Source organism: Herpailurus yagouaroundi, unplaced genomic scaffold, assembly GCF_014898765.1.
Source record: "Herpailurus yagouaroundi ecotype Mexico unplaced genomic scaffold, PumYag 196, whole genome shotgun sequence".
Classification (NCBI taxonomy): Eukaryota; Metazoa; Chordata; class Mammalia; order Carnivora; family Felidae; genus Herpailurus; species Herpailurus yagouaroundi.
The window spans coordinates 5,295,022-5,317,098 of record NW_024412427.1 but is presented as its reverse complement, the minus strand read 5'-3'; the positions used below and the strand labels follow the sequence as shown (position 1 = coordinate 5,317,098).

Genomic DNA, 22,077 nt, shown 5'->3' with positions numbered 1-22,077 from the left:
AATAGGATCTAAAGGAAGAAAGGGATCTGATTGTAATTCCCAAGTAATTACAGAGAACCTAGGTGACAACCTCGCAAGAGATAAAGGGAGAAAGACATGAAAGACAGTACCTATTCTCTGGATGGAGAAACCAAACCCCTCTCGCTCTACCATGCATTCATGTGCGGCAATTACCTGAGGACAACTTTAGCTATGTTAGGAGGTACAGGCGACACATTACAAAAGGGAGACTTAGATGCTAAGAGAACAAAGTAAAAAGTAGAGGCAATCTGGGCATGGGCAAAATGTGTGTAGGGGGTTAAAACTTTCAGTCATAAAATAAGTTAAGTCCTGGGGAATGTGATTTAGATCATGGTGACTACAGTTACTAATATTGTACATTTGGAAGTTGCTAAGAGAGGAGATCTTAAAAATTCTCATCACCAGAGAAAAAAACTGTAGCTATGTATGGTGACAGAGGCTAACTAGATTTATTATGGTGAACATTTCGTAATGTATACATGTATTGACTCATGGTCATGCACACCTGAAACTGAAGTTATATGTCCATCATATCTCAGGTTAAAAAATAAAAAAAAGAAGTAGAGGCCATCTGGAAGCAGACTCCTCCTACAACTTCTAAGTAATGGCAGCGAACACGTTTGGTGTAGCAGCATTTACAGTTAATGTTGTAAGATGATGTCTCCCATGCCATCACACAAGCTGTCACATCAGGGGTACTTTGAGCTGACAGTGGTCTTTGCTATGATTTGTCTGTTTCCCTAGCAGCCCAAATCTGGACAGCAGATGTCCGCTAACCTGACTGCACTGGCAAGGCCACTTGTTCCGTCTCCCAAGAAGACAATGACAGACAAGGGATGCAGAATCAAGGCACCTGACTTCACCCTGAGCTAAAACGTGACACCAATAAGATTAATCCTGCTGGGAAAATAAAATAAGAAAGGGCAAGTGCAAAAGATTGTTGCAAGTCATAAAGGCTGTTCAAAAATGCCTTAAAAGGGGGTACTTATTTACTGCATAAATAAGTCGGGTGCAGTGTCAACGCTTCCTGAAAGAAGTATAAAGTAATTTATAGACAGTGATTTAGAAGAGTTACCGGTATAGATTTTAAACACTGATGAATATGTTTCACTTTGGAAACAGATGCTTTGTGGACCTTTTATTTCCTGTGATTTAAAATTTAGACATCTGTGGCCACTTTTTGTGGTTTTCTCCTAAATAACCCCAATCTTCCATATAACCCATTCTTGAGATCTTGATTTTACCAACCATGGTACTTAGGAATCTATCCCCCAAATGAATTAGGAATTACTGTATAAGAACCCAAACAGGAAAGACACACCTAGACAATTATTAAAGATATGGACAAATGTCAATCTGCCACATGCTGGGTTCAGCTTTGCCCTTGACTTGGTTCATACCTTGAATCATTTAGAGTATACTACATGCCAGACACTGTGCTGGTCAATACAACAAACACAACTTTGGAGAAGAGGTGGGCCTTGTCCTCAAGGAGGTCATTGTCTAGGAAGAAGAAAAAAATGCATACCACAAAATAAGTGCAACGGGAGAAGAGGACACATTGCCAATGGTCCAAAAATGGAGAGAGGGTTGGGAGCTGGCTTTTGAAAGATCAATAGATACTGCAAATGCAGAGAAGTGGAATTAAGTTTGATTATTCACTGCTCTCAAAGTCTGACTTGCCACAGAAGTAGAAACAAACAGACCGGAACCTGAGAGTGTGCTCCTGACACCTGTTAGTGAAATTTCCAAACCTTGTCAGTCCCCAAATTCTCTGTCCCAATGCATTCTCACACCACTGCGAGGTTAATTTAGCAGAACTAATTATGTCATCCCTGCAATCAAAGCCTTGCATTGCTTCTCTAATACCTACCAAATTCTTCAAGCTGTCTTTTAAGATCGTCCCACAATATAACCCTCAACCCCTCTGGCTTCATACTCCACAATTCATCAACCCTGTTTCCAGCTCAACCAGATGATTCCCTACGATGGAATAAATTCCATGGTTGATTATGCTGGGTGGGTTTTTTTTTTTTTTTTCTGTGCAAAGTAGTCACCATCTTTTCTCTCTCCACGACTAAAAATATACCCACCTTTCAAAGTCCATTTCCAAATTGTACTCTCTCCATGAAGGCTTTCTTTATTCCCAAACAGAGGTGACCTTCTCTCTTAGAAAATCCCCAATTCTATTACTTGCTCCTCTTATGGCATTTCAATTTGTCTGGCTTATTTCTGGAACCTCAGTCAAGATTTTTACGCATCATAGATAGGTATTTCTTAACTTTGGTAGTTTTGACTTAGCTTTGAGTCCAATAAGCTGGTCTCAGGACCAGATCTTTGAAAACTGAGGAAATCTGGTTGATTTGGACAAAACTGAACTTAGCAACTACTCTAGTATATGACTGCCTTCTTTTCCTCACTACCTGTGTATTTTGTTGGACTCGAGAACATAAGCCTGGGAACATGCTGCTGATTATATAGGAGGAAGCAGGAAGGATGAGGAAAGCAGAAGAAAGCACCACGCTCCTGAGTCCAGGGCTGAACAGAATCAAAGAACTTACACATGAGATCAGCAAAGGCAAGAGGCCTGATGTGCTAACACAGGATATTTTGGATGTGGACTCATTTATCCTCTGGAGTAATAAGAACTCCTAATAATCAGTTTAACCTCCTCAATGTGAACAAACATTAAATCAAGGAGGTAATGCTCATTTTAGGAGGGATGTGAGAACTTGTGAGTGCCTGTCCCCATGGTGACAATGACTTGTCCTTTCCCTGACGGTGAAGGTAATCACCACACCATCTTCTCAGTCCTTGAGGCCCCTATTTACCTGTTCCTCAGTTTTCAGATCTCCAAATTCCTCCAAGAAAGCAGTCTCTGAAGGAAACTGTGATGGCTCCAGAAAATTCAGCAAACTGAAGAGCTCCTCCACAGAGTTCTGTAACGGTGTCCCAGTGAGCAGTACTTTGTGTTCCTGCACAAATTAACAGTCCACCATGAGCAGTGTGTGAGCCACCAACATGATATGCTTTGGTGGGAAAATGAAGCCAGGGAATTCTGTGCTCACTTTGGGGCAATTCTGTTTGGCTTTTACGCAAAGAGAGGATGCCGCCGTTTCATGAGGGTATGGTCAATAAATAGATCAACCTTCCTTTCCCATCACTGATTCCAGCAGCAATGTCATGTTAATGAAAGCAACACTCATTCATTTGTTCATTCATTCTTATTGAGTGCCTACCCTCTACATACTGGGCACTGTGCCAAGACCATCATCTTTGGTACCTGGAAATAAGCCAAAACACCTTACATTTCCAGGTCACCAATTTCATGGTATTTCAGATTCCCCCGGCTCCCTTTGGGAATCTATTTGTGGCAAAGGTCAAATAGTTGACCTAGTTCATAACAAAAAACCTTTTGATTCCTACACTATCACACATATAGAGGGCAAAAAGAGAATTTAGAGTAAGCAGACTATGCACAAGTAAGCTACATGCAGAATGGCTACAGAATGCCTCCTCCATAGTGAATACACAGAACCTGTGTGGATGTAAAGAGCTTGCTAGCTCTCACCAGGGCCATGAGCTTTAGACCCTCCAGAAGTTTGCAGTTCCTGTTCTTCAGTCTGTGGGCTTCGTCAATTATCACACAGCTCCAGTGAATCTTTTTCAGCTCTGGGCAGTCTGCCAGGATCATCTCAAACGTTGTGATGACAACGTGGAACTTGAAGACTCCTGAAAGGGGGTTTCCCTGAGGGTGACACAACGGAAGGCGAAGCTTTATGCCATGACTACAGAATTCCACTAATGCGTTCCCGGCGGGAGCAGAGGAGGCAGTGCGGTAAAATGCCCGGGCCTAGGTGACAGAAGCTGGTAGGCACTGCACTTCCTCGTGTGAGGAAAGAGAGAATACGAGGATGAACCAGCCCTTTAGACAAAAGAGAGACCTCATTACACCGATGACACAGAAGTAAGAGACATGGGCCCTCACGATGCTGAGACATATGCGCAAATATGGAAGATACAGCAAGGAAGCTTTTTGTTTATTAACTGCCATAACAAGGAAAGCAGACAGGTATTGATTTGCACATTCCCAGCCATGAGCTGGTCTCAACCACACAGAGCTTGAAGACCCAAAGGAGACCTTTTTCGCTCCTTTTCAGATATGGTTCATTTCACCTTGTAACTGGGGTTCTAGCACAAGTTCAAACTAATGTTCCTGATTCACCTGGGACAAGAGCTACCAGACAAGACACACGTCTTTTCTCTATCTTAGTGTTGCTATCACACTGAAAGAGCAGAGCTGCACTGTGTTAGAACACATCATAAATTTCTTCCAAGTGTCTCCTTTTGCTGCTTTATGAAGTCCCTGGGGGAGAGCACTGGCTTCCCTCTGGCTGGATTCATTTATATTTTCACCTTGCTTGATTAGAAAAACCAGTGGCCAGACAGGCTTACAAGCATACTCAGTAAAGTGATTATAAATAACAAAAACCAAACAAACACCACAATCTATTGTGCTTTTAACAATGTGAATCCTATCTTCTCTTTATCCTTCCCTGTCAAATGTGTTAACCACCTCTCCAAACTCCCTGGCTAGGAACCCACCCTCTGTACACTAATTCTTCCCCCCACTTTTTTCACTGAGCATGTAACAATTCAGATAAAATCTTCTGCACATAAAAGAAACTTCATAAGCCAACCAAGAAGCCAAGCTTTCAGTATCCCAAGAAGAGCCTCTGGCATATGCCAGAGAGTGTCAAGCATGCCTTACAAATTCTGTGTTTTATCAAAGTAAACTACCAAGGAGAAACAAAAGTCGACCTCAATAAACATAAGACTGTACAAAGTCAGTCAACAGCAACCTAAGGTGCAGAGCATTAAAACTCCTGAAGACAAGTGACGGGAAGGCTGTTCTGAATGACATCAGGCTGTCACCGGGTCTCTAAGACCCATGTAAGGCTCACCTGTGCATCTCTGTACACCATCTCATACTGCTGGATCATCTGTCTGCTGATCTGGCTGCCATGGTACACAATGGCATTCATCTCTGTCCATGTCCGGAACTCTCGCTCCCAGTTCGTGATGGTGGAGAGTGGGGCGATGATGAGAAAAGGGCCGTGGATTCCTCGGAGGAATATCTCTGAGAGGAATGTGATGGACTGGATGGTTTTCCCCAGCCCCATCTCATCAGCCAAAATACAATTTTTTCTGTAGAGTAAGAAATACAGATAATTCATCATCGATATAGGAAAGCGGCAGAGGTTGGGCAGAACTAAAATGATACTTGAGAAGCACACCCTGACCTATAAGGTCATCAGTGAAGGGCCTTATCAGCATTTTCCAGAGATGCAACTGAAGCAAGTTTTTATTCTTATGATTCACACCCTGACTATTTCCAAAAAGGAATTATGGCAACTTGGGAGAAAATACAGGAAAGAGGTCCATATAAACTGAAAATACCAAAAATTAAAATAATAGTGAGCCACAAGGAGAAAAATATGCCTCAAACCTAAGCCAATTTCTGTACCTGACAAACGTCATGGAAGCCAAGGCAAAAATAAAAAGATTAAGTTACGTGAATTTCATGGTCTACTATTTTTGTCATCAAGGGTTAACTTTTAACCCACACAATAAATTCCTTGTCAGAGTAAGAATGTTGGTCTCTTCTGGTGACCCAGAATCACAGACTGCACAGAGCTGTGACATTCGAAGGGTGTGGCCCCTGTCAGTCTCGCCCCTCACTGTACAGATGGGGAACCCAATACCTGGAAAGGCCACGTGAGCCGCACTCCGAGAGGCTCTGTAAGTGGTGCAGACTGTGCTAGAACACAGGTCACCAGGGTCCCATCTTGTGTATTCTCCACTGCAGCATTCTGTCTTTAGAATCCATACTAGGTGTATACTCTAGAATGTTACAAAAATCTCAAATTTCATCTGTTTCGCCTAGATTCTGACAAGACCTAAAGCACAAAGAGTCCAAAATTGAGAATTACAGCCCAAGTTTAGAACATCCAGGGCTCATGAGTAAGTAGCAGAGTTGGGACTAAAATCCAGATCTACTGCCTTTTAGAGCCAATTTTTGCTAAAGACTTAAAGATAACAACCTTTCGGATTTTGTTTCATCTAGGTTGAGTCTAACCTTGTGGCTAGAATGGACAAGTAAAAAGCAGCACAAAGTCAATGATGTCTACAGACCATTCTTTCTGGTTGGAGAGGCACCTGATGTATAGTCTTGGCACGCATCCTGTGCAAAGATTAGCACCCTAAACCGATGGCTAGGTTGCACACTCTCACCACCTTGCTACTGCTGCTCTGAGCAGGCTAAGGTGACAGTCTAGCTCCAGGTACACACTTGGGAGGAAAATCATCCATGAGGACAGCCCTGGTTCTGGTTCCTCACCTGTTATACCAGTTAAAAAGAAGCCAGTTCATCCCCTCCAGCTGGTACTCCCGGAGCTGGTTACTGTTCTTATACTCTCGAGACTTCTCCAGTTTCTGCCAGGAGTCCGAAGCAGGCCGCTCCTAGTGGAGGAAGGCAGAGAACACAAAATACGTTGAGAATAACGTCTGAGGAACATAACATGAATAGGGACATAGGATAATAATGGGGAAGGTGGCAAATCTCAAAACACTGCCCTAAAGCTGGCATGAAACTGCAGCTACTATTTTCTGACTAATGTACAGGCGAGACCCTGTGTTTTCTTGATTTCACCAGATTAAACTAAGAAAACCTCAGGGCACCTAGGTGGCTCAATCGGTTAAGCGTCCGACTTCGGCTCAGGTCACGATCTCATGGCTGGTGGGTTCGAGCCCCATGTCAGGCTCTGTGCTGCCAGTTCAGAGCCTGGAGCTTGCTTCTGATTCTGTGTCTCCCTCTCTCTGCCCCTCCCCTACTCACCCTCTGGGTGTGTCTCTCTCTCTCTCAAAAATAAATAAATATTTAACAATTTTTTAAAAAAAGAAAACCTCTATAAAATGTGCAAGCAATTAATGAAGAAGACAAACACACCCACCTAAAATCTTGGTGTTACATAGTTTGACCCAAACTCTTAGATGCCACTCCCACTTAATACCTCCATCTCCCCTCAAGCCAATATTAGGTTTTTGGTTTCTATAGATAATTTCTTTCTGTTATTTCTTTGTGCATGTGGCATCACTCAGGAAAGTACAGTGGGTCAAATATTTTGTTGATTAGTTCCGAGAGTCAGTATGAGGCAAAAAGCCTGTAAAATCAAAACTGCAAATTCCTTAAACTCCTCATAAACATAATAGCCGTCTTATTTTCCCATAGAAAACACTGATTTCTAAATACAATTGATCTTTTCTCTACTGATATGAAATGCCATATTTATCACATGCTAAGTTTTAATGTATCCATGGAGCTCTACCCAGATTTTTCATTCTGTTCCACGGGACTGTCTAGTGCTGCAATAAAAGCAAATTTTTAAATTACTATAGCCTTTTATCTGATTAGGGAATTATTTTTCAAAAGTGTCCTGGCTATTCTATCTTATTTACTATTCTGTATAACTTTAGAATCAACTTGTCAAGTTCTCTTAAAATGCCATTGGAATTCCAATTATAATCAGAGGAAAATTTAAACCTTCAGGTGTAGAGGCTTCCCATCCAAAAATCTTATTTAATTAGGCTTTATATTATTTGGAAAGCAACTTGGCTATTTTGCTTATAGGCAAATTGAGCCCCCAAGTTACAGTTTATAGTCTTATAAATTAAAAATCCCTAGCTCTACCTGTAGTTATAAATGAGAATTTTGAGACTATAACTTTTCTAAACAGTTTTAGTTTTTGGTAATTCTACTTTGGAGTTCTACAATATAATTTACACCTGAAATATGTTATTACCCAAAACTAAACCATTTGCATGTGAAATTAACAAAATATCCCCAATTATATCATTGACATTTGGAGTTAAGTATAATCTGTCCATGATCTTTCAGAAAAATACACATTACAGCTTACCTACAAAATTACTACAGCTACAGTTAGGGTAAGCCCTTTAAAATAGGGCTCTGTTGAATATTATTATAAGAGCATAAGTATAGGTGCTTTTAAAATAAGGGAGAAAATAATTTATTATGTAAAAAATAATGATTTTAAAGAAAAAGCTTTTAAGCAAAGATATTCCTATATAAACCCTCTTACTCTGTTCCGTTAAAGAAAATATATTCTTCTCAACCTACAGGAACCAGTCAGGCTAGATCCCCAAAGTCCATGTACCTCTTTAATCGGGCATGCTCCTCTACTTCACTAGATACTGTGGAGAGGCCTTCTGGAATGTTCCTCCAGAGACTTAGTGGCTCACTCTCAGTATTGTTAAGTGCTGGAGGATGGAATTTCACTGCAGATTTCTACTTTGCTGCCTTGGTACAACTCCAAAAGTAGAGGCATCACTCTGTCATCCAGTCACTCCTCTGGGTTTCCCTCTTTCTCAGTGCTAAAGGTCTTAGTTTAACATCACCTACTGGCCAGAAATTTCAGTTATCTGAGCCTAAGGCCTGAAATCAGCTAGGAGTTTCTGGTATATTCCTAAGTGGTACAGACTACAGGAAAGAACTTACCCAAGGGCTCCACCACCTTCAGTGACTACTTAGTTAAATTTGAAAGAGGAGAATTGATTCTCAGAGCCCCCCCAAAGTGGGTTCTGCCTATTAAAAAACTCTTTCTTGGCACAATCATCACCAATGTCACTTCTTGCTTTCTAAAAATTCCATATTTTACCTATACATAACCAATTTTTACCAAAAAGCTTTCAGATGCAAAATGTCCTATATTCATCAAGACTGGCAGGGTCATGTCTCAGCTTCAAAACCCAGAGTAAGATCCCTTTAAAAATTTATTCGGGGCGGGGAGGGTTCTAGGTGGCTCAGTCGGTTAGGCAACCAACTCATGATTTTGGCTCAGATCATGACCTCATGGTTTGTGGGTTTGAGCCCCGTGTCAGGTTATGCACTGACAGTGCAGAACTTGCTTCGGATGCTCTCTCCCTCCCTCTCTCTCTCTGCCCCTCCCCCGCTCATGTGTGCTCAAGTGCTCTCTCTCAAAATAAGTAAATTAAAAAAAAACAAAAAACAAAAAACAAAACTATTGGGGGTGCCTGGCTGGCTCAGTCAGAAGAGCATGTGACTCTTGCTCTCTGGGTTGTGAGTTCGAGCTCCATGCTGGGTGTAGAGATTACTTAAATAAAAACTTAAAAAAAAATTATTCAGGTAAACTACCATTTGGAGCCAGTCTTTTCCTTAATACATAAAAAGACAGCTTTAGTTATATTGCTAGCTGCCATTCCAATTTAGAACTTTTGGAGTAAAATTTCTAAAATGTGCATTTTAAACGAGAGAACAAATAAATTAGAAACAAAAAGACAAGCGTGAAATACTAGCATGGTTCATGAGAGATAATAGTGGCATGGCAACAGCTAAGTAAAGGAGAAGTGAAATTGCCTGAAGACACTTGAGAATTCATGTTCTTACCAATCTGTGTAGTCAGTCAGAGGAAATAAGTGGGATTCGAGATGAGAGTGTAAGAATGCTGATTACTTCAAGATAATAGCTTACAATTAGCTGCAGAATGGGAATGCTCTCTACTCTCCACCCCTACACTAGTTTGTCCCTGCGCTGGGCCACGTGTCCCAATTAGTCTGGGGCCACGTGTGTCCATACACATGCCTTTTCCATTAACCTGTGCACTCCTGAGGGCTCAGCATGCAGCTTCCTTCTTACTCTATGTCACTCAAGAGTCAACCAACAGGAGATGTTTAATAGGTTGTTGATGGACTGAATTAACAAAGGGCAACAGGCATAAGAGAGGGCTGAAAGAGAAAGTTATTAACTAGTCATGCAACAAAACACCATTAAAAACTATGTAGATTTCTAATCACAGTTCTACACCTCAAGACTCCTCCATACACTTCATATGCTAAAAAACTAAAACAAACACTGCTTTTGAGTGGACTCTGATAGAGATCTAAGTTCAATGTTGAGGTCTTGTCTTCTGAGTCCTAACTTTCCAGCAACATAAAAACAACAAATAATACTAATAAGGAGGTGGATAAGGGTTTTTCATGTAAAAATGGTGATTTTTAAAAGAAGGTTTATTTATTTTGAGAGACAAAGAGAGAGAGAGAGAGAGAGAGAGAGAGAGAGAGAGAGAGAGAGAGAGAGAGAACATGAGCAGGGGAGGGGCAGAGAGTGAGGAAGAGACAGAATCCCAAGCAGGCTCTGCATTGTGAGCACACTGCCCCATAGGGAGCTCAAACCCCTGAACCGTGAGATCGACAACCTCATCCGAGATCAAGAGTCAGATGCTGAAGTGACCGAGCCACCCAGGTGCCCCAAAATGGTCATTCTTTTTTTTTTTTTTTCTCAACCTTTTTTATTTATTTTTGGGACAGAGAGAGACAGAGCATGAACGGGGAAGGGGCAGAGAGAGAGGGAGACACAGAATTGGAAACAGGCTCCAGGCTCCGAGCCATCAGCCCAGAGCCTGACGCGGGGCTCGAACTCACGGATCGCGAGATCATGACCTGGCCGAAGTCGGACGCTTAACCGACTGCGCCACCCAGGCGCCCCGGTCATTCTTTTTTTAAACAGAAACTTCATATTCTAGTCTACAGCCATGTTCAATAACTTTGATTCTCTTCCTAAGTGAGTTATATCTTAATCAGGCTCTATCCTAATTCTACCTCCTTTTAATTATTGATACTTTATATATAACTACTTGCCAGATACCCTGGGACATTTATGCATCTTGGTGGGAGTTCTTCAGAATCAGAAAGATAAACTGATTAAATAAATGTATGTTGAAAACCTATGTTCTCTCTGTGAAACTCATGGATCTACAGATAAAAGATAGCTCTTTCCCTTAAAATATTCCAGTTGAGTAAAGGCAAAGGATAAAAACAAAGAAAAAAGATCACTGATGGAGCAAAAGATAACAGGAAACAATATTTCAGGCATTTCTTACACATTCTATCTTCCTGACTCCATATAGCAGCCATATACCAAGAAACCTAAGCTCATATTCATTTTTCAGTGTCACACACATCAAAACAGAGCCTAGATCTAATGTTGATCTGAGTGCCAGCAAAGTCTGAACTGCAGGTTCAATGGAGAGTGGCCAAAGGGAAGGCACCAATGAAGACCACTTCTGAGCACTGCCCAAAAGACATCCAGGACTGCCAAGTTCATAAAGTCACATGTTGTAAGAGGTGCCAAACAGCGACATGGATACATTACCACATGCTTAATTTCAGGGAGAACTTGAAGAGACTCAAATTCTTTAACTTTTGCAGGATCCACATCTTCCTCTAGTTCCCACGTACTTTCTTCATAAGGCAGTGAGCACCACTTCACCAGGTAATGCGTCACCTCCTGGTGGGAAACAGGATAGCAGCTACTGGATTAGAGGAGCCAATCGTGCTCTGGCCAACCACTGGAAAACCCACCCGGTAACACATGAATGCCATTAAAACGAAGACCACATGTTAACAAAACAAGCAAAACATGTAGTAAGAAGGGAAGACACTATAAGTGAGTCAAAATGGCCAAACACCCACCTCTCCTGTTTCTGCATCTTTGGTGTGGGCTACCTCCAGGACACGATCAACTTCTACATAGTCTGGGTTGAACAAGTCTTCATCAGGCTAGTACAAACAAAGGAGAAGAGTTAGAAAGTGTCCCCCTTCCCTCAAAACCAACACTCTGTGTTTTATATTTAAGTCACCCCGTACTCTGGGCCTTATCAGGAAATACACAATGGAAGGGGTAGCTTGTGAATAAAAGTCACAGCGCAGACATTTCTTCCCTGTCCCCAAACCCTGCTGTGACTGAATTTCCAGATTACATCAGGGCCAGATGTAAACTTCCCTAAAGGTCATTACAGTACTGTGCAAAAACCAGCACAAGAATTCCTTTTTTCTTACTGTTTCTCATTACAAAGATAACCCTTGGAAACTCAGAATTAGTTTCTTTTTCTTTTAATAAGCCAATAATAATAATAAACACTGGAAGGAGGCATGAGGGGAAGGTTCTTGCTTTTAAATTTTTTTTTTTTTTTTTACATTTATTTATTTTTTGAGAGACATAGAGAGACAGAGCACAAGTTGGGGAGGGGCAGAGAGAGAAGGAGACACAGAATCTGAAGCAGGCTCCAGGCTCCGAGCTGTCAGCACAGAGCCTGACGTGGGTTCGAACTCACAAACCATGAGATCATGACCTGAGTCGAAGCTGGATGCCCAACCAACTGAGCCACCCAGGCGCCCCTGAGGGGAAGCTTCTGGGGGACTGATAATGTTCTATTTCCTGACCTAAGTGGTGGCTACCCAGGTGTGTTTATTTGGTAGAAATTCACTGAGCTGCACCCTCAGGATTTGTTTACCTTCATGTACATTATGCTTCCCAAAAAGTGTACTTACGAAACAACAATAAGCATCACTTGGAAATATTTAACGTGTGCCCAGGATAATGCTAAGTGTTTTATGTTTCAAAACTACTTTATGGACTAGATGCAATAATTACTTTACAGATGAGGGAACTGACTCAGAGAGGTTAAATAAGTAATATGACCAAAGCCACAGAGCTGCAACACTTACCCAGGACTTTCTTACCCAGAAGCCCTCCTCCTGGACTGCTAGAATGTTCTTATTGCCCCTTTGGCTGGAAGGCACTTTAGGGGCTATCTAGTTTCATCTTCAACACAGGAATACTTTTTATAACATCCCTGGTAACCCTTCCTCAGATTCCATTATTCCCTGTTTCGGAATTTACTGCCCTCTAAGACCTGACCCATTGCCAAGACAGCTTCACCTCTGCCTGCTTGGTGGTGGCATCATGATCTTTATCTTTATTATTATTAAATTACAGCCTAGTTTCCTTCCTGTAATGGGGGCTCGCTGGTGTCACTGCTTCATCCACAGGAGCAGCAACAAAGTTAATTTTCATTCTATGCTGGCTCTTCAACAATCTCCACCCTATCTGGGTGAAATTACCCAAGGTGCTCAACTGTTGTTTGGGTCCCAAGTTTCTAGTTCCCTTAATGATGCAGAGAGCTAACATTTATGAACAGTGACCGTGGGCCAGGCACTGTGTTAAGCACTTCTGTAAACACTGTGTCATTTAGTCCTTGCAGGTATTCTGTGAAGCTGATATTATTAGGGGTTCTGCTTTACACAGAGAAGGACAGTGGGTTTCAAGGAGCTTATGCAAGTGGCTCAAGGCCACCAAGCTCTGTGTGTGTGTGTGTGTGTGTGTGTGTGTATGTGTGTAACCTGTACCCTGGTAGTTTGGCTCCAAGAGCCCAGGCTCCTAGGACTGTGCAGTCCAGTTTCCACATCTGCTGACAACACTCAGCTGTGCTTCCTTTACCAGTGTTACAGTCCTCCTGCAGCTGCACTCAGGTCCCCAAAGTCCTCCACTGGACCCTGATACCCAAAGGAACAGAACACTCAAGAATGAAAGAAAAGGCACAACAGGACTGTTCTGCTGGTATGTTCTAAGATTACCGTTGCTTTTTAAGCAGCTGCACGGCCTACTCCTGGCCAACAGGAAACTTGTAATTTAATGGGCATTATCTTTTCTCCCTAGAACTGCTAGTCATTTTCCCCACCCAGAAGTTGTAAAGATTTAAAAAATACAAATGTATAACATTACATTTATTTACTGCCATTCTGTTTCATTCATCCTAGCCTGTCCAGTAAACATGAACTTTGATTTTGTCATCTATTCTCCCAGTGTTGGGTCTGGTTTTCAGGAATTTGGGCTTAGCCAGAAGGCCTCTACCCCTGCGGAGCATGGAAGTCTTAGCCTCTCGAGCCTGAGCCTCCTTTACATAAAGCAGCTAGAAATAATAGATATGAAGAAGCTCGATTCAAAACTAAGTTATTGTTGATCTTATTAGAATATCACTTATCCAAGTCATTAATAAAAACGTTGAACAGGTCAAGACTGAAGACCATATTATAGGAACTACTCCCCACTTTTCCTCCTCCTTAATCTCAAGATGTCCTCTGGTCTTCTCAAAAGTCTTTCCTCCCTATGGGAGTTATGAGCTCCTGGTATGTTATTTCTATACACTTGAACATAGCTTTGGCTCTCTATTCCCAGCCCAGGCAAAATCTCTCCCTTGAGAATAAAGCAGAAAACAGACACACGGGGCTTTGTAGGCTATATTAAGGACTGTGGACTTTATTTCAAGAAAATGTGCTAAAGAGTCTGGAGCAGGGGAAGAGCATAAGGCAACCTCACCCCCTTACCAAGGGGGCAGCCAAATACTTCCTGAGCACTGACCCTGTGGCTAGTACCAGGGACAGAAATACAAGGAAGACATGTCCCTGTCTGTCTCACTGGACTTAAAATGGAAGAAAGAGACATGTAAACAAGTTACTATACAGCAAATACTTGCTAAAATAGAGGTGCAGATAAAATGTTCCAAGAACAGAAGGAGAACAGTATCCAGTGGGGCCTTGAGATGGTTTTCCAATTCCAGCTGTCTTCTTTCCCCAGTCCTTTATGAGAAGAACAATGCCACGAGAAACAGCCCTCACGTGCTTTAAAGCAATCCCGGAGAGAGCTGGGGCCAAACACTAAAGCTAAGGACAAAGGACCGCACCCTGGGAAGAGAAGAATGCTTACTGACATTACCCTAAAATAATTTTTTGTCACTTGTGGAGAAGGAATACAACACGCAGAAGGAGCTGATTAAGTACTGCAGCGATGTACTATGGTTTCAGGGCACCTGAGTGCACTCGAGGCCTAGTGCTTGCCCCTACATTTTAAGAGTAACTTTCATCCCTTCTTTTTTTTCAAAATTATCTGCACAAAAATTTAAACGTACATGTTACACAGAAAAGAAACAAATAAAAGTCACCGTGATCCCATTAACCGGAGAAAATGACGGCACATTTTGATGCACATTGACGACATTTTCCATGCCTTGCTATGGTGCCTCTTTTCCCCCTGCACTCCCCATACCGGAGCTGCCACACACACTGAGGGGGCCTGACATTTTCAACTAACAACAGCTGATAGCGCTAAAGCCGCCTTCTAGGTCATTAACAATGTTCTCCAATATCATTCTTCCTAGCTGCACAATATTCTGCTCTATGGGATATATACATAATCTAGCAAATGTCTGCTATCTCATATTCTGTTTGTTCACAATTTTCCACCAATATAAATGACTGAATGTCACAGCTGATTCTGCACAAAGACTCATTAGCTTCCTTAAAATACATGACAGTATTGGAATTGCTGGGACAGAGGATGTGAATAGTTTGAGATATTTCATGTCTGTTGCCATACTGCTGGGACAGGTCTTACCAGGTTATATTCCCATCCACTGACACAAGAGTATCTCTTCCCTACACCCTCCCCAGTGGTGGGTAATACTTATTTCTAAAACCTTCATGGGGGACCTGGGTGGCTCAGTCGGCTAAGCGTCTGACTCTCGATTTCAGCTCAGGTCATGATCTCACATTTCGTGAGTTTAAGCCTTGCATCGGGCTCTGCGCTGACAGTGTGGGGCCTACTTGGGATTCTCTCTCTTCCTCTCTCTGCTCCTCCCCCACTCATACTCTCCCACAAAACAAATAAATAAACATTAAAAAAAATAACAAAACCTTCAAATATCTGGTAAACAAAAACCAGAAAATCTCTATTTTAATTAGCATTTCCTTGACTACTAGTGAAATTGACCACAGTTTTGTATGGTTAATGATAAGCATTTCTTATCATTAAAGCTATTTGTCGTGTGTGTGTATATGTACGTATAAGCAGGAAGGTTCCTTCACCGGATAAAAAGAACATATGCCACATATATAAGTATATAGTTAGGAAATATGCGTATGTACATGATGCACATATATCCTATTTATTTTAAGATTTGTATGAAGTATTTTCTAATATATAGACATTACAGATTTGTTTAATGTCAAAATCCATGAATCGTTCCTCTCGCTGTAGGTACCATACTTAGAAATACTCAAGCTTAGAGGCACCTGGGTGGCTCAGTCGGTTAAGCCTCCAACTTTGGTTCAGGTCATGATCTTGTAGTTTGTGAATTCAAGCCCCACGTCAGGCTCTGTGCTGACAGCTCAAGAGCCTGGAGCCTGCTTCAGATTCTATGTCTCCCTCTCTCTCTGCCCCTCTCCCATTCACATTCTCTCTCTCTCTCTCAAAAATAAATATTTAAAAAATTTAAAAAAAAATACTGAAGCTTATATAAAGTTACTTATTTCCTTTCTCATATTTTAGCTTTGTTTTTATTTTTTACATTCAAACTTTAAGTCCTTTGGAACTTGCCGTTTTGGGAAGTGAGGGGAGGAGGGAATGAAAAGAGTTGTGTGCACATTTCTCTCACCCTAGCTATTTATAGATTTTCTGACCAAGATACACGTTCTTATGAATTGCCAGTTTATAAGGCTCAATCCTCATAACTTGGTGGATAATTTTTTTCCTTCAGCTTAAATCTGGATTGGTTTTGCTGCCAATCAGTGCACATTTAGTGACATGACTTGAGCAATAATTCTGCACAGAACTTTGACTTAAAGAAACTTAAACTCAGCATTTAATACTACAAGAAGAGTAGTGGTCAAATTAGTTGGAAAATATTGCTTCACCTCAGTAAAAATGTGCTTCATCTGGGCTTGTTTATTCCTGAATCGCTTGATCTTCTGTGCAATGCGAGGATCCTTTTCCAGCTCTTCCATTGTGGCCCATTTACAATGCAAGTAGGAACTGTCCAAAGACACACAAATTGTGAGACAAGTGCAAACGACCACACCACTGAGCCCTACAGTGTTTCAGCAAACAGGGTGACTAACCCAGAAGTAGCGGTTTGTGGTGAAACTGCCAGAGATTAGGCTGCGAAGGGCCTTGCACTAACCGGACAACAAAATAAGACAATGCAGCAATTAATTCCTCTGCAGCTTCTACACAAACAGCCGGAGAGCAGAGGGAGGGTAGGCATGGGCAAGCTGTCATTAACACACATTAGTGAAAGTGGGCACGAGGCAGAGGAAGAAACAAAAATCTAAGAGGGAAACAGTGAGAGCTACAGGACAGTGGTTCTCCACCAGGAGCAGATGAGAATGGCTTGGGGAGTTTTTAATAAGCACCAATCCTTGGGGATCTACACCCAGAGTCTGAGTCAGCTGGTACTGAGTGGAGCAAGGTCTTCCCCGGTGACTATCTGCATAGCCAAAGGTAAGTACTACTGCTTAAGGTGAAGTTGAGTCAGTCAAGATCCACAGGTCAGGCCTCAGGGGCCATTCTTGGAAAATACAGAAGGTGATGTGATGAGGGAAAGGAAATTTTATTCATATAAAATCCAAATACAAGTAATATATGAAGAACACGTACAAATTTCTATACTTAACGTAGAATAGCTCCAAGTCGAATGGGGGCTCTCCAGGGTGAACCTGTAATCAACAGCAAGCAGTTAACAGCTCAGACCCCCACAGATCGCCCTGACGTTGCACAAGAAAACAGGTAAATCAACACCTCTGCTTGATTTTCATACAGACTTCCTGAGGATGTTTTCAGTTTCCCCCTTCTTTTCCTGACAGCTACTGAGCAGCTTTCCCAAAGGATGAATGCACAGCTAGCCAGAAGGTAAAAAAGAAAATGATCCTCCTGCTGTCCTTCCAAGGTCCAGGCTGGGACAGTGTTTGGCTGATAAACCCAAATCGGCCCAGGATCTGAAAGCTGTCAGGCCCAAAGCCTGGCGTGCAACTGAAAACACAGGTCTCCAGCACACCCCCTGACCACCATCCCGAAACATCAGCGGTGCCCACTCTCAAAGTAAGGAAGTTTGCTCTCATAAATATTTGAAGATAAAACTATGTTCTCACCAGTGACAACTTATCTTTCACTCCAGGTATACTCTCTGGATCTCCACAATGGTCCTGAGATATCTAAAGAACCCACCCTCCAAATGTTTTCCTTTCTTTCTTTCTTTTTTTTTTTTTTGTAGCTGTGGTTTTATTATTTTTTTTAATATGAAATTTATTGTCAAACTGGTTTCCATACAACACCCAGTGCTCATCCCAACAGGTGCCCTCCTCAATGCCCATCACCCACTTTCCCCTCCCTCCCACCCCCATCAACCCTCAGTTTATTCTCAGTTTTTAAGGGTCTCTTATGGTTTGCCTTCTTCCCTCTCTGTAACATTTTCCCCCCCTTTCCCTCCCCCATGATCTTCTGTTAACTTTCTCAGGATCCACATAAAAGTGAACACATATGGTATCCGTCTTTCTCTGTATGACTTATTTCACTTAGCATCACACTCTCCAGTTCCATCCACGTTGCTACAAAAGGCCAGATTTCATTTTTTCTCATTGCCACGTAGTATTCCATTGTGTTTATAAACCGCAATTTCCTTATCCATTCATCAGTCAATGGACATTTAGGCTCTTTCCATAATTTGGCTATTGTTGAAAGTGCTGCTATAAACATTGGGGTACAAGTGCCCCTATGCATCAGCATTCCTGTATCCCTTGGGTAAATTCCCAGCACTGCTATTGCTGGGTCATAGGGTGGATCTATTTTTAATATTTTGAGGAACCTCCACCCTGTTTTCCAGAGCAGCTGCACCAGTTTGCATTCCCACCAACAGTGCAAGAGGGTTCCCATTTCTCCACATCCTCTCCAGCATCTATAGTCTCCTGATTTGTTCATTTTAGCCACTCTGACTGGCGTGAGGTGATATCTGAGTGTGGTTTTGATTTTTATTTCCCTGATGAGGAGTGACGTTGAGCATCTTTTCATGTACCTGTTGGCCATCTGGATGTCTTCTTTAGAGAAATGCCTATTCATGTCTTCCGCCCATTTCTTCACTGTATTGTTTTTGGGCGTGGAGTTTGGTGAGTTCTTTATATTTTGGATACTAGCCCTTTGTCCGATATGTCATTTGCAAATATCTTTTCCCATTCCGTTGGTTGCCTTTTAGTTTTGTTGATTGTTTCCTTTGCAGTGCAGAAGCTTTTTATCTTGATGAGGTCCCAATAGTTCATTTTTGCTTTTAATTCCCTTGCCTTTGGAGATGTGTCAAGTAAGAAATTGCTGCGGCTGAGGTCAGAGAGGTTTTTTTCCCTGCTTTCTCCTCTAGGGTTTTGATGGTTTCCTGTCTCACATTCAGGTCCTTCATCCATTTTGAGTTTATTTTTGTGAATGGTGTAAGAAAGTGGCCTAGTTTCACTCTTCTGCATGTTGCTGTCCAGTTCTCCCAGCACCATTTGTTAAAGAGACTGTCATTTTTCCATTGGATATTCTTTCCTGCTTTGTCAAAGATTAGTTGGCCATACTTTTGTGGGTCCAATTTTGGAGTCTCTATTTTATTCCATTGGTCTATGTGTCTATTTTTGTGCCAATACCATGCTGTCTTGATGACTACAGCTTTGTAGCAGAGGCTAAAGTCTGGGATTGTGATGCCTCCTGCTTTGGTTTTCTTCTTCAATATTACTTTGGCTATTTGGGGTCTTTTGTGGTTCCATACAAATTTTAGGATTGCTTGTTCTAGCTTTGAGAAGAATGCTGATGCAACTTTGATTGGGATTTCATTGAATGTGTAGATTGCTTTGGGTAGTATTGACATTTTAACAATATCCAAATGTTTTCAATATGGCTCTTTTTCCATGTTCTCTTCTTGGCCCCCTGAGGACTTTCCCTGGGCTGCAGAAACTAAGGGACAAAAATACCTTCTGCTAGCATCACAATGGAGGGAAAAAATTATTTGGGGCTATACTCAAATATTTAAGAATTTTAGGACCTAAAATCTTCCATGGGGGTAAGAATAATAAAGAATAAAAGAATAAAAGAATGACTAGCAAGACAATATTCTTGCTTTGCTCTCACTCTGGCCAATCAGGACCATTCCAGGTTGTCTAGCCAAATCTCTCTTCACAGAGGGGAGAACCTGTGATATAAAAGCTGACACATAAGCCACTAACCTCCTGGACGGTCTTAGATGCTAGGATCTTCTCAATGATGTTTGCGTCATCTTCTGGAGGCTCCTGGAGACAGAGGTTAAGAAGAAAGAAAATTACTGGCACCACAGAATCCAAGAAATAATTCTGTAAGAAATGCTATAGCAGGTACTACTTGGTCTGAAAGTTCACCATTGAGTGCTGAAGCCTCCCTCCCTATCAGTCCACAGAGTGATCAAAAGATCACAAACATTCTAACATCTGGACACAACCTAACACCTCCCCTTCCACATAAGCAGAGAAGTTATGCGGCTTTTCAGACTCTGAATTTCAGATCTGCCTTTAGCATCACTAAAATTGGTCCCAGGACTTCCCTTTTCTGCCAAACCTGCCTACGTGTTGCTGCATAAAATTTTCAGAAAGGTGTAACAGAAAGGAGTCTGGGGGCCTTAGAAGCAAAGAGTCCTAATTCTAACACCTACCAGCTACTGACTTTGGGTAAGTCAATTAACACGTCTTCGTTTCCAAATCTATTAAAATAGGAGTTAAATATACTTATCTCACTGGGTTACTAGGAGGATAAAACGGTATGTGAAAATATTTTTGGAACAGTAAGCACTATGCAAATGCAAGGCATAATTATTCTCTACTAAACGATACCGTCTTTCCCTTCTGTGTCTGGAAATGGCTGTTTCACCCATCATCCTTTGCCTATAAATCCTAACTCAAAACAAATTAATTTCTTCCTTTCTACCCCGGCTACACATCAACATTTCTAGGCTCCTGATCTCCATGAAATCTCTCTACAGAGTATTTGATTAAATAATTACAAACTTAAAAAGGATGTGTTGAGTCAGAACACTCTTATGTTTGATGTTCTTTCTGGGACTGTATTTGAGCCGTCCTATTTCAGAGGTTTTGTATGTACTATATGACCTCCTCAGATCTAGTATTTGTCCACAACAGGGTATTCAGAACAGAATGAGAAGAATGCTCATCACAATAGCTGTAGCTCCCAAAATAACTTGGGTTCCTGATCAGAACTTCCCCAAAGATGACTTCATGCTGCATTACTACTGTCTTCGGTCCTACCCATTCCAGGGGTTCGCCTGTCCCAGAGCCACACCATTACAGAAAATGGTATATAAAGGTATATAAAATCATAATTTCCCCAGAAAAGTACTGAAAGAAAGAAAGGAAGAAAGAAAGAAAGAGGAGGAGGGCAGTTGATAGAAACGAAGTATGGCGATCAGCAGGCGATGACAGATGCTCCCAAAGGTTACAAATATTTATTACATTCCCCTAGACACATGGCATGGTGCTAGGTGCCATGCCAAAGTTAATCCAAAGTGACAAGAGTCTACTCCCACTGCTCAACAAGAAGACAAGTTGATTGTGCCTACCATATAGTAGGAAGAAGGGATGGGGATACAGACTAAGCTTTTGTTTTTCTGCTCAAGTGTTCTGCCTGATTCTTAAGCACAAGTAAGGAAAAGAAGAGGTAGCAGGTGGCTGTTGCCTGCCTTCTCCCATTACAATGTAAACCTTCTGAGGGCAGGGATCCTTATTTGTTTTATCCACTGCTATAGCTAAAGACCTGAAAAGGCCAGGCACCAGTGGGTGACCAGTATATATTTGTTAATGCTAAATACAAGGAAGAGGAAGAGAGAGGAAATACATGAGGAAATAAAGCATCTAACTCACCAGGGCTACAGACTGCAGACAGTTAATATTCTTAATCTACGTCACTTAATTAAAAATTCTCTTCCTTCGTCATACACTGGGACCTAGCCATACTGTCAGGATGGCCAACAGCAAAGGGCCAGAGCCTGGTGTAGTTTTCTTAAGCCAAAGATCACTACCCCAACCTTGCAACCAACAAAGGAACAGGTGCCGGTTAAGAGAAAGTAGATGAATGAACAAACCTCCTTCCTCATTTCCTACTTCATTTCCTTCCTAAATTTCTTCCACATTATTTACTGTCTTTTAGGTTTATTCACTGGTCTTACAGAAATAGATGAGCCATAGTCCTCCTCAGCAAGGAACTACCAGATATGCTAACATAACACTTTAAAAGTTATTGAAGTATGGCATACATACAGTATATAGAGATCTCAAGTG

General features: G+C 41.7%; 1 protein-coding gene and 1 long non-coding RNA gene across 8 annotated transcripts in view; one reads left to right on the top strand and one right to left on the bottom strand.

Annotated features, from left to right (window-relative positions):
• Nucleotides 1-22,077, bottom strand: part of CHD6 (chromodomain helicase DNA binding protein 6) — a 205,829-nt gene that overhangs the window by 80,812 nt on the left and 102,940 nt on the right. For 6 of the 7 annotated variants that reach the window (XM_040447040.1, XM_040447045.1, XM_040447044.1 and 3 more), the window contains 9 exons: nt 19,981-20,043; nt 17,393-17,451; nt 16,651-16,768; nt 11,593-11,679; nt 11,273-11,407; nt 6,422-6,543; nt 4,986-5,229; nt 3,593-3,769; nt 2,853-2,996 (listed from right to left, as the gene is read on the bottom strand). In XM_040447040.1, the coding sequence (XP_040302974.1) occupies nt 2,853-2,996; nt 3,593-3,769; nt 4,986-5,229; nt 6,422-6,543; nt 11,273-11,407; nt 11,593-11,679; nt 16,651-16,768; nt 17,393-17,451; nt 19,981-20,043 (1,149 nt within the window). Of the gene's footprint in view, nt 1-2,852; nt 2,997-3,592; nt 3,770-4,985; nt 5,230-5,786; nt 5,929-6,421; nt 6,544-11,272; nt 11,408-11,592; nt 11,680-16,650; nt 16,769-17,392; nt 17,452-19,980; nt 20,044-22,077 lie in introns of those variants that run through there. The other variant, XM_040447046.1, reaches the window with a different exon arrangement.
• Nucleotides 5,950-6,202, top strand: LOC121012185 (uncharacterized). The gene is made up of 2 exons (XR_005781995.1): nt 5,950-6,045; nt 6,149-6,202. It is a non-coding gene; the product is annotated as an uncharacterized LOC121012185 (long non-coding RNA).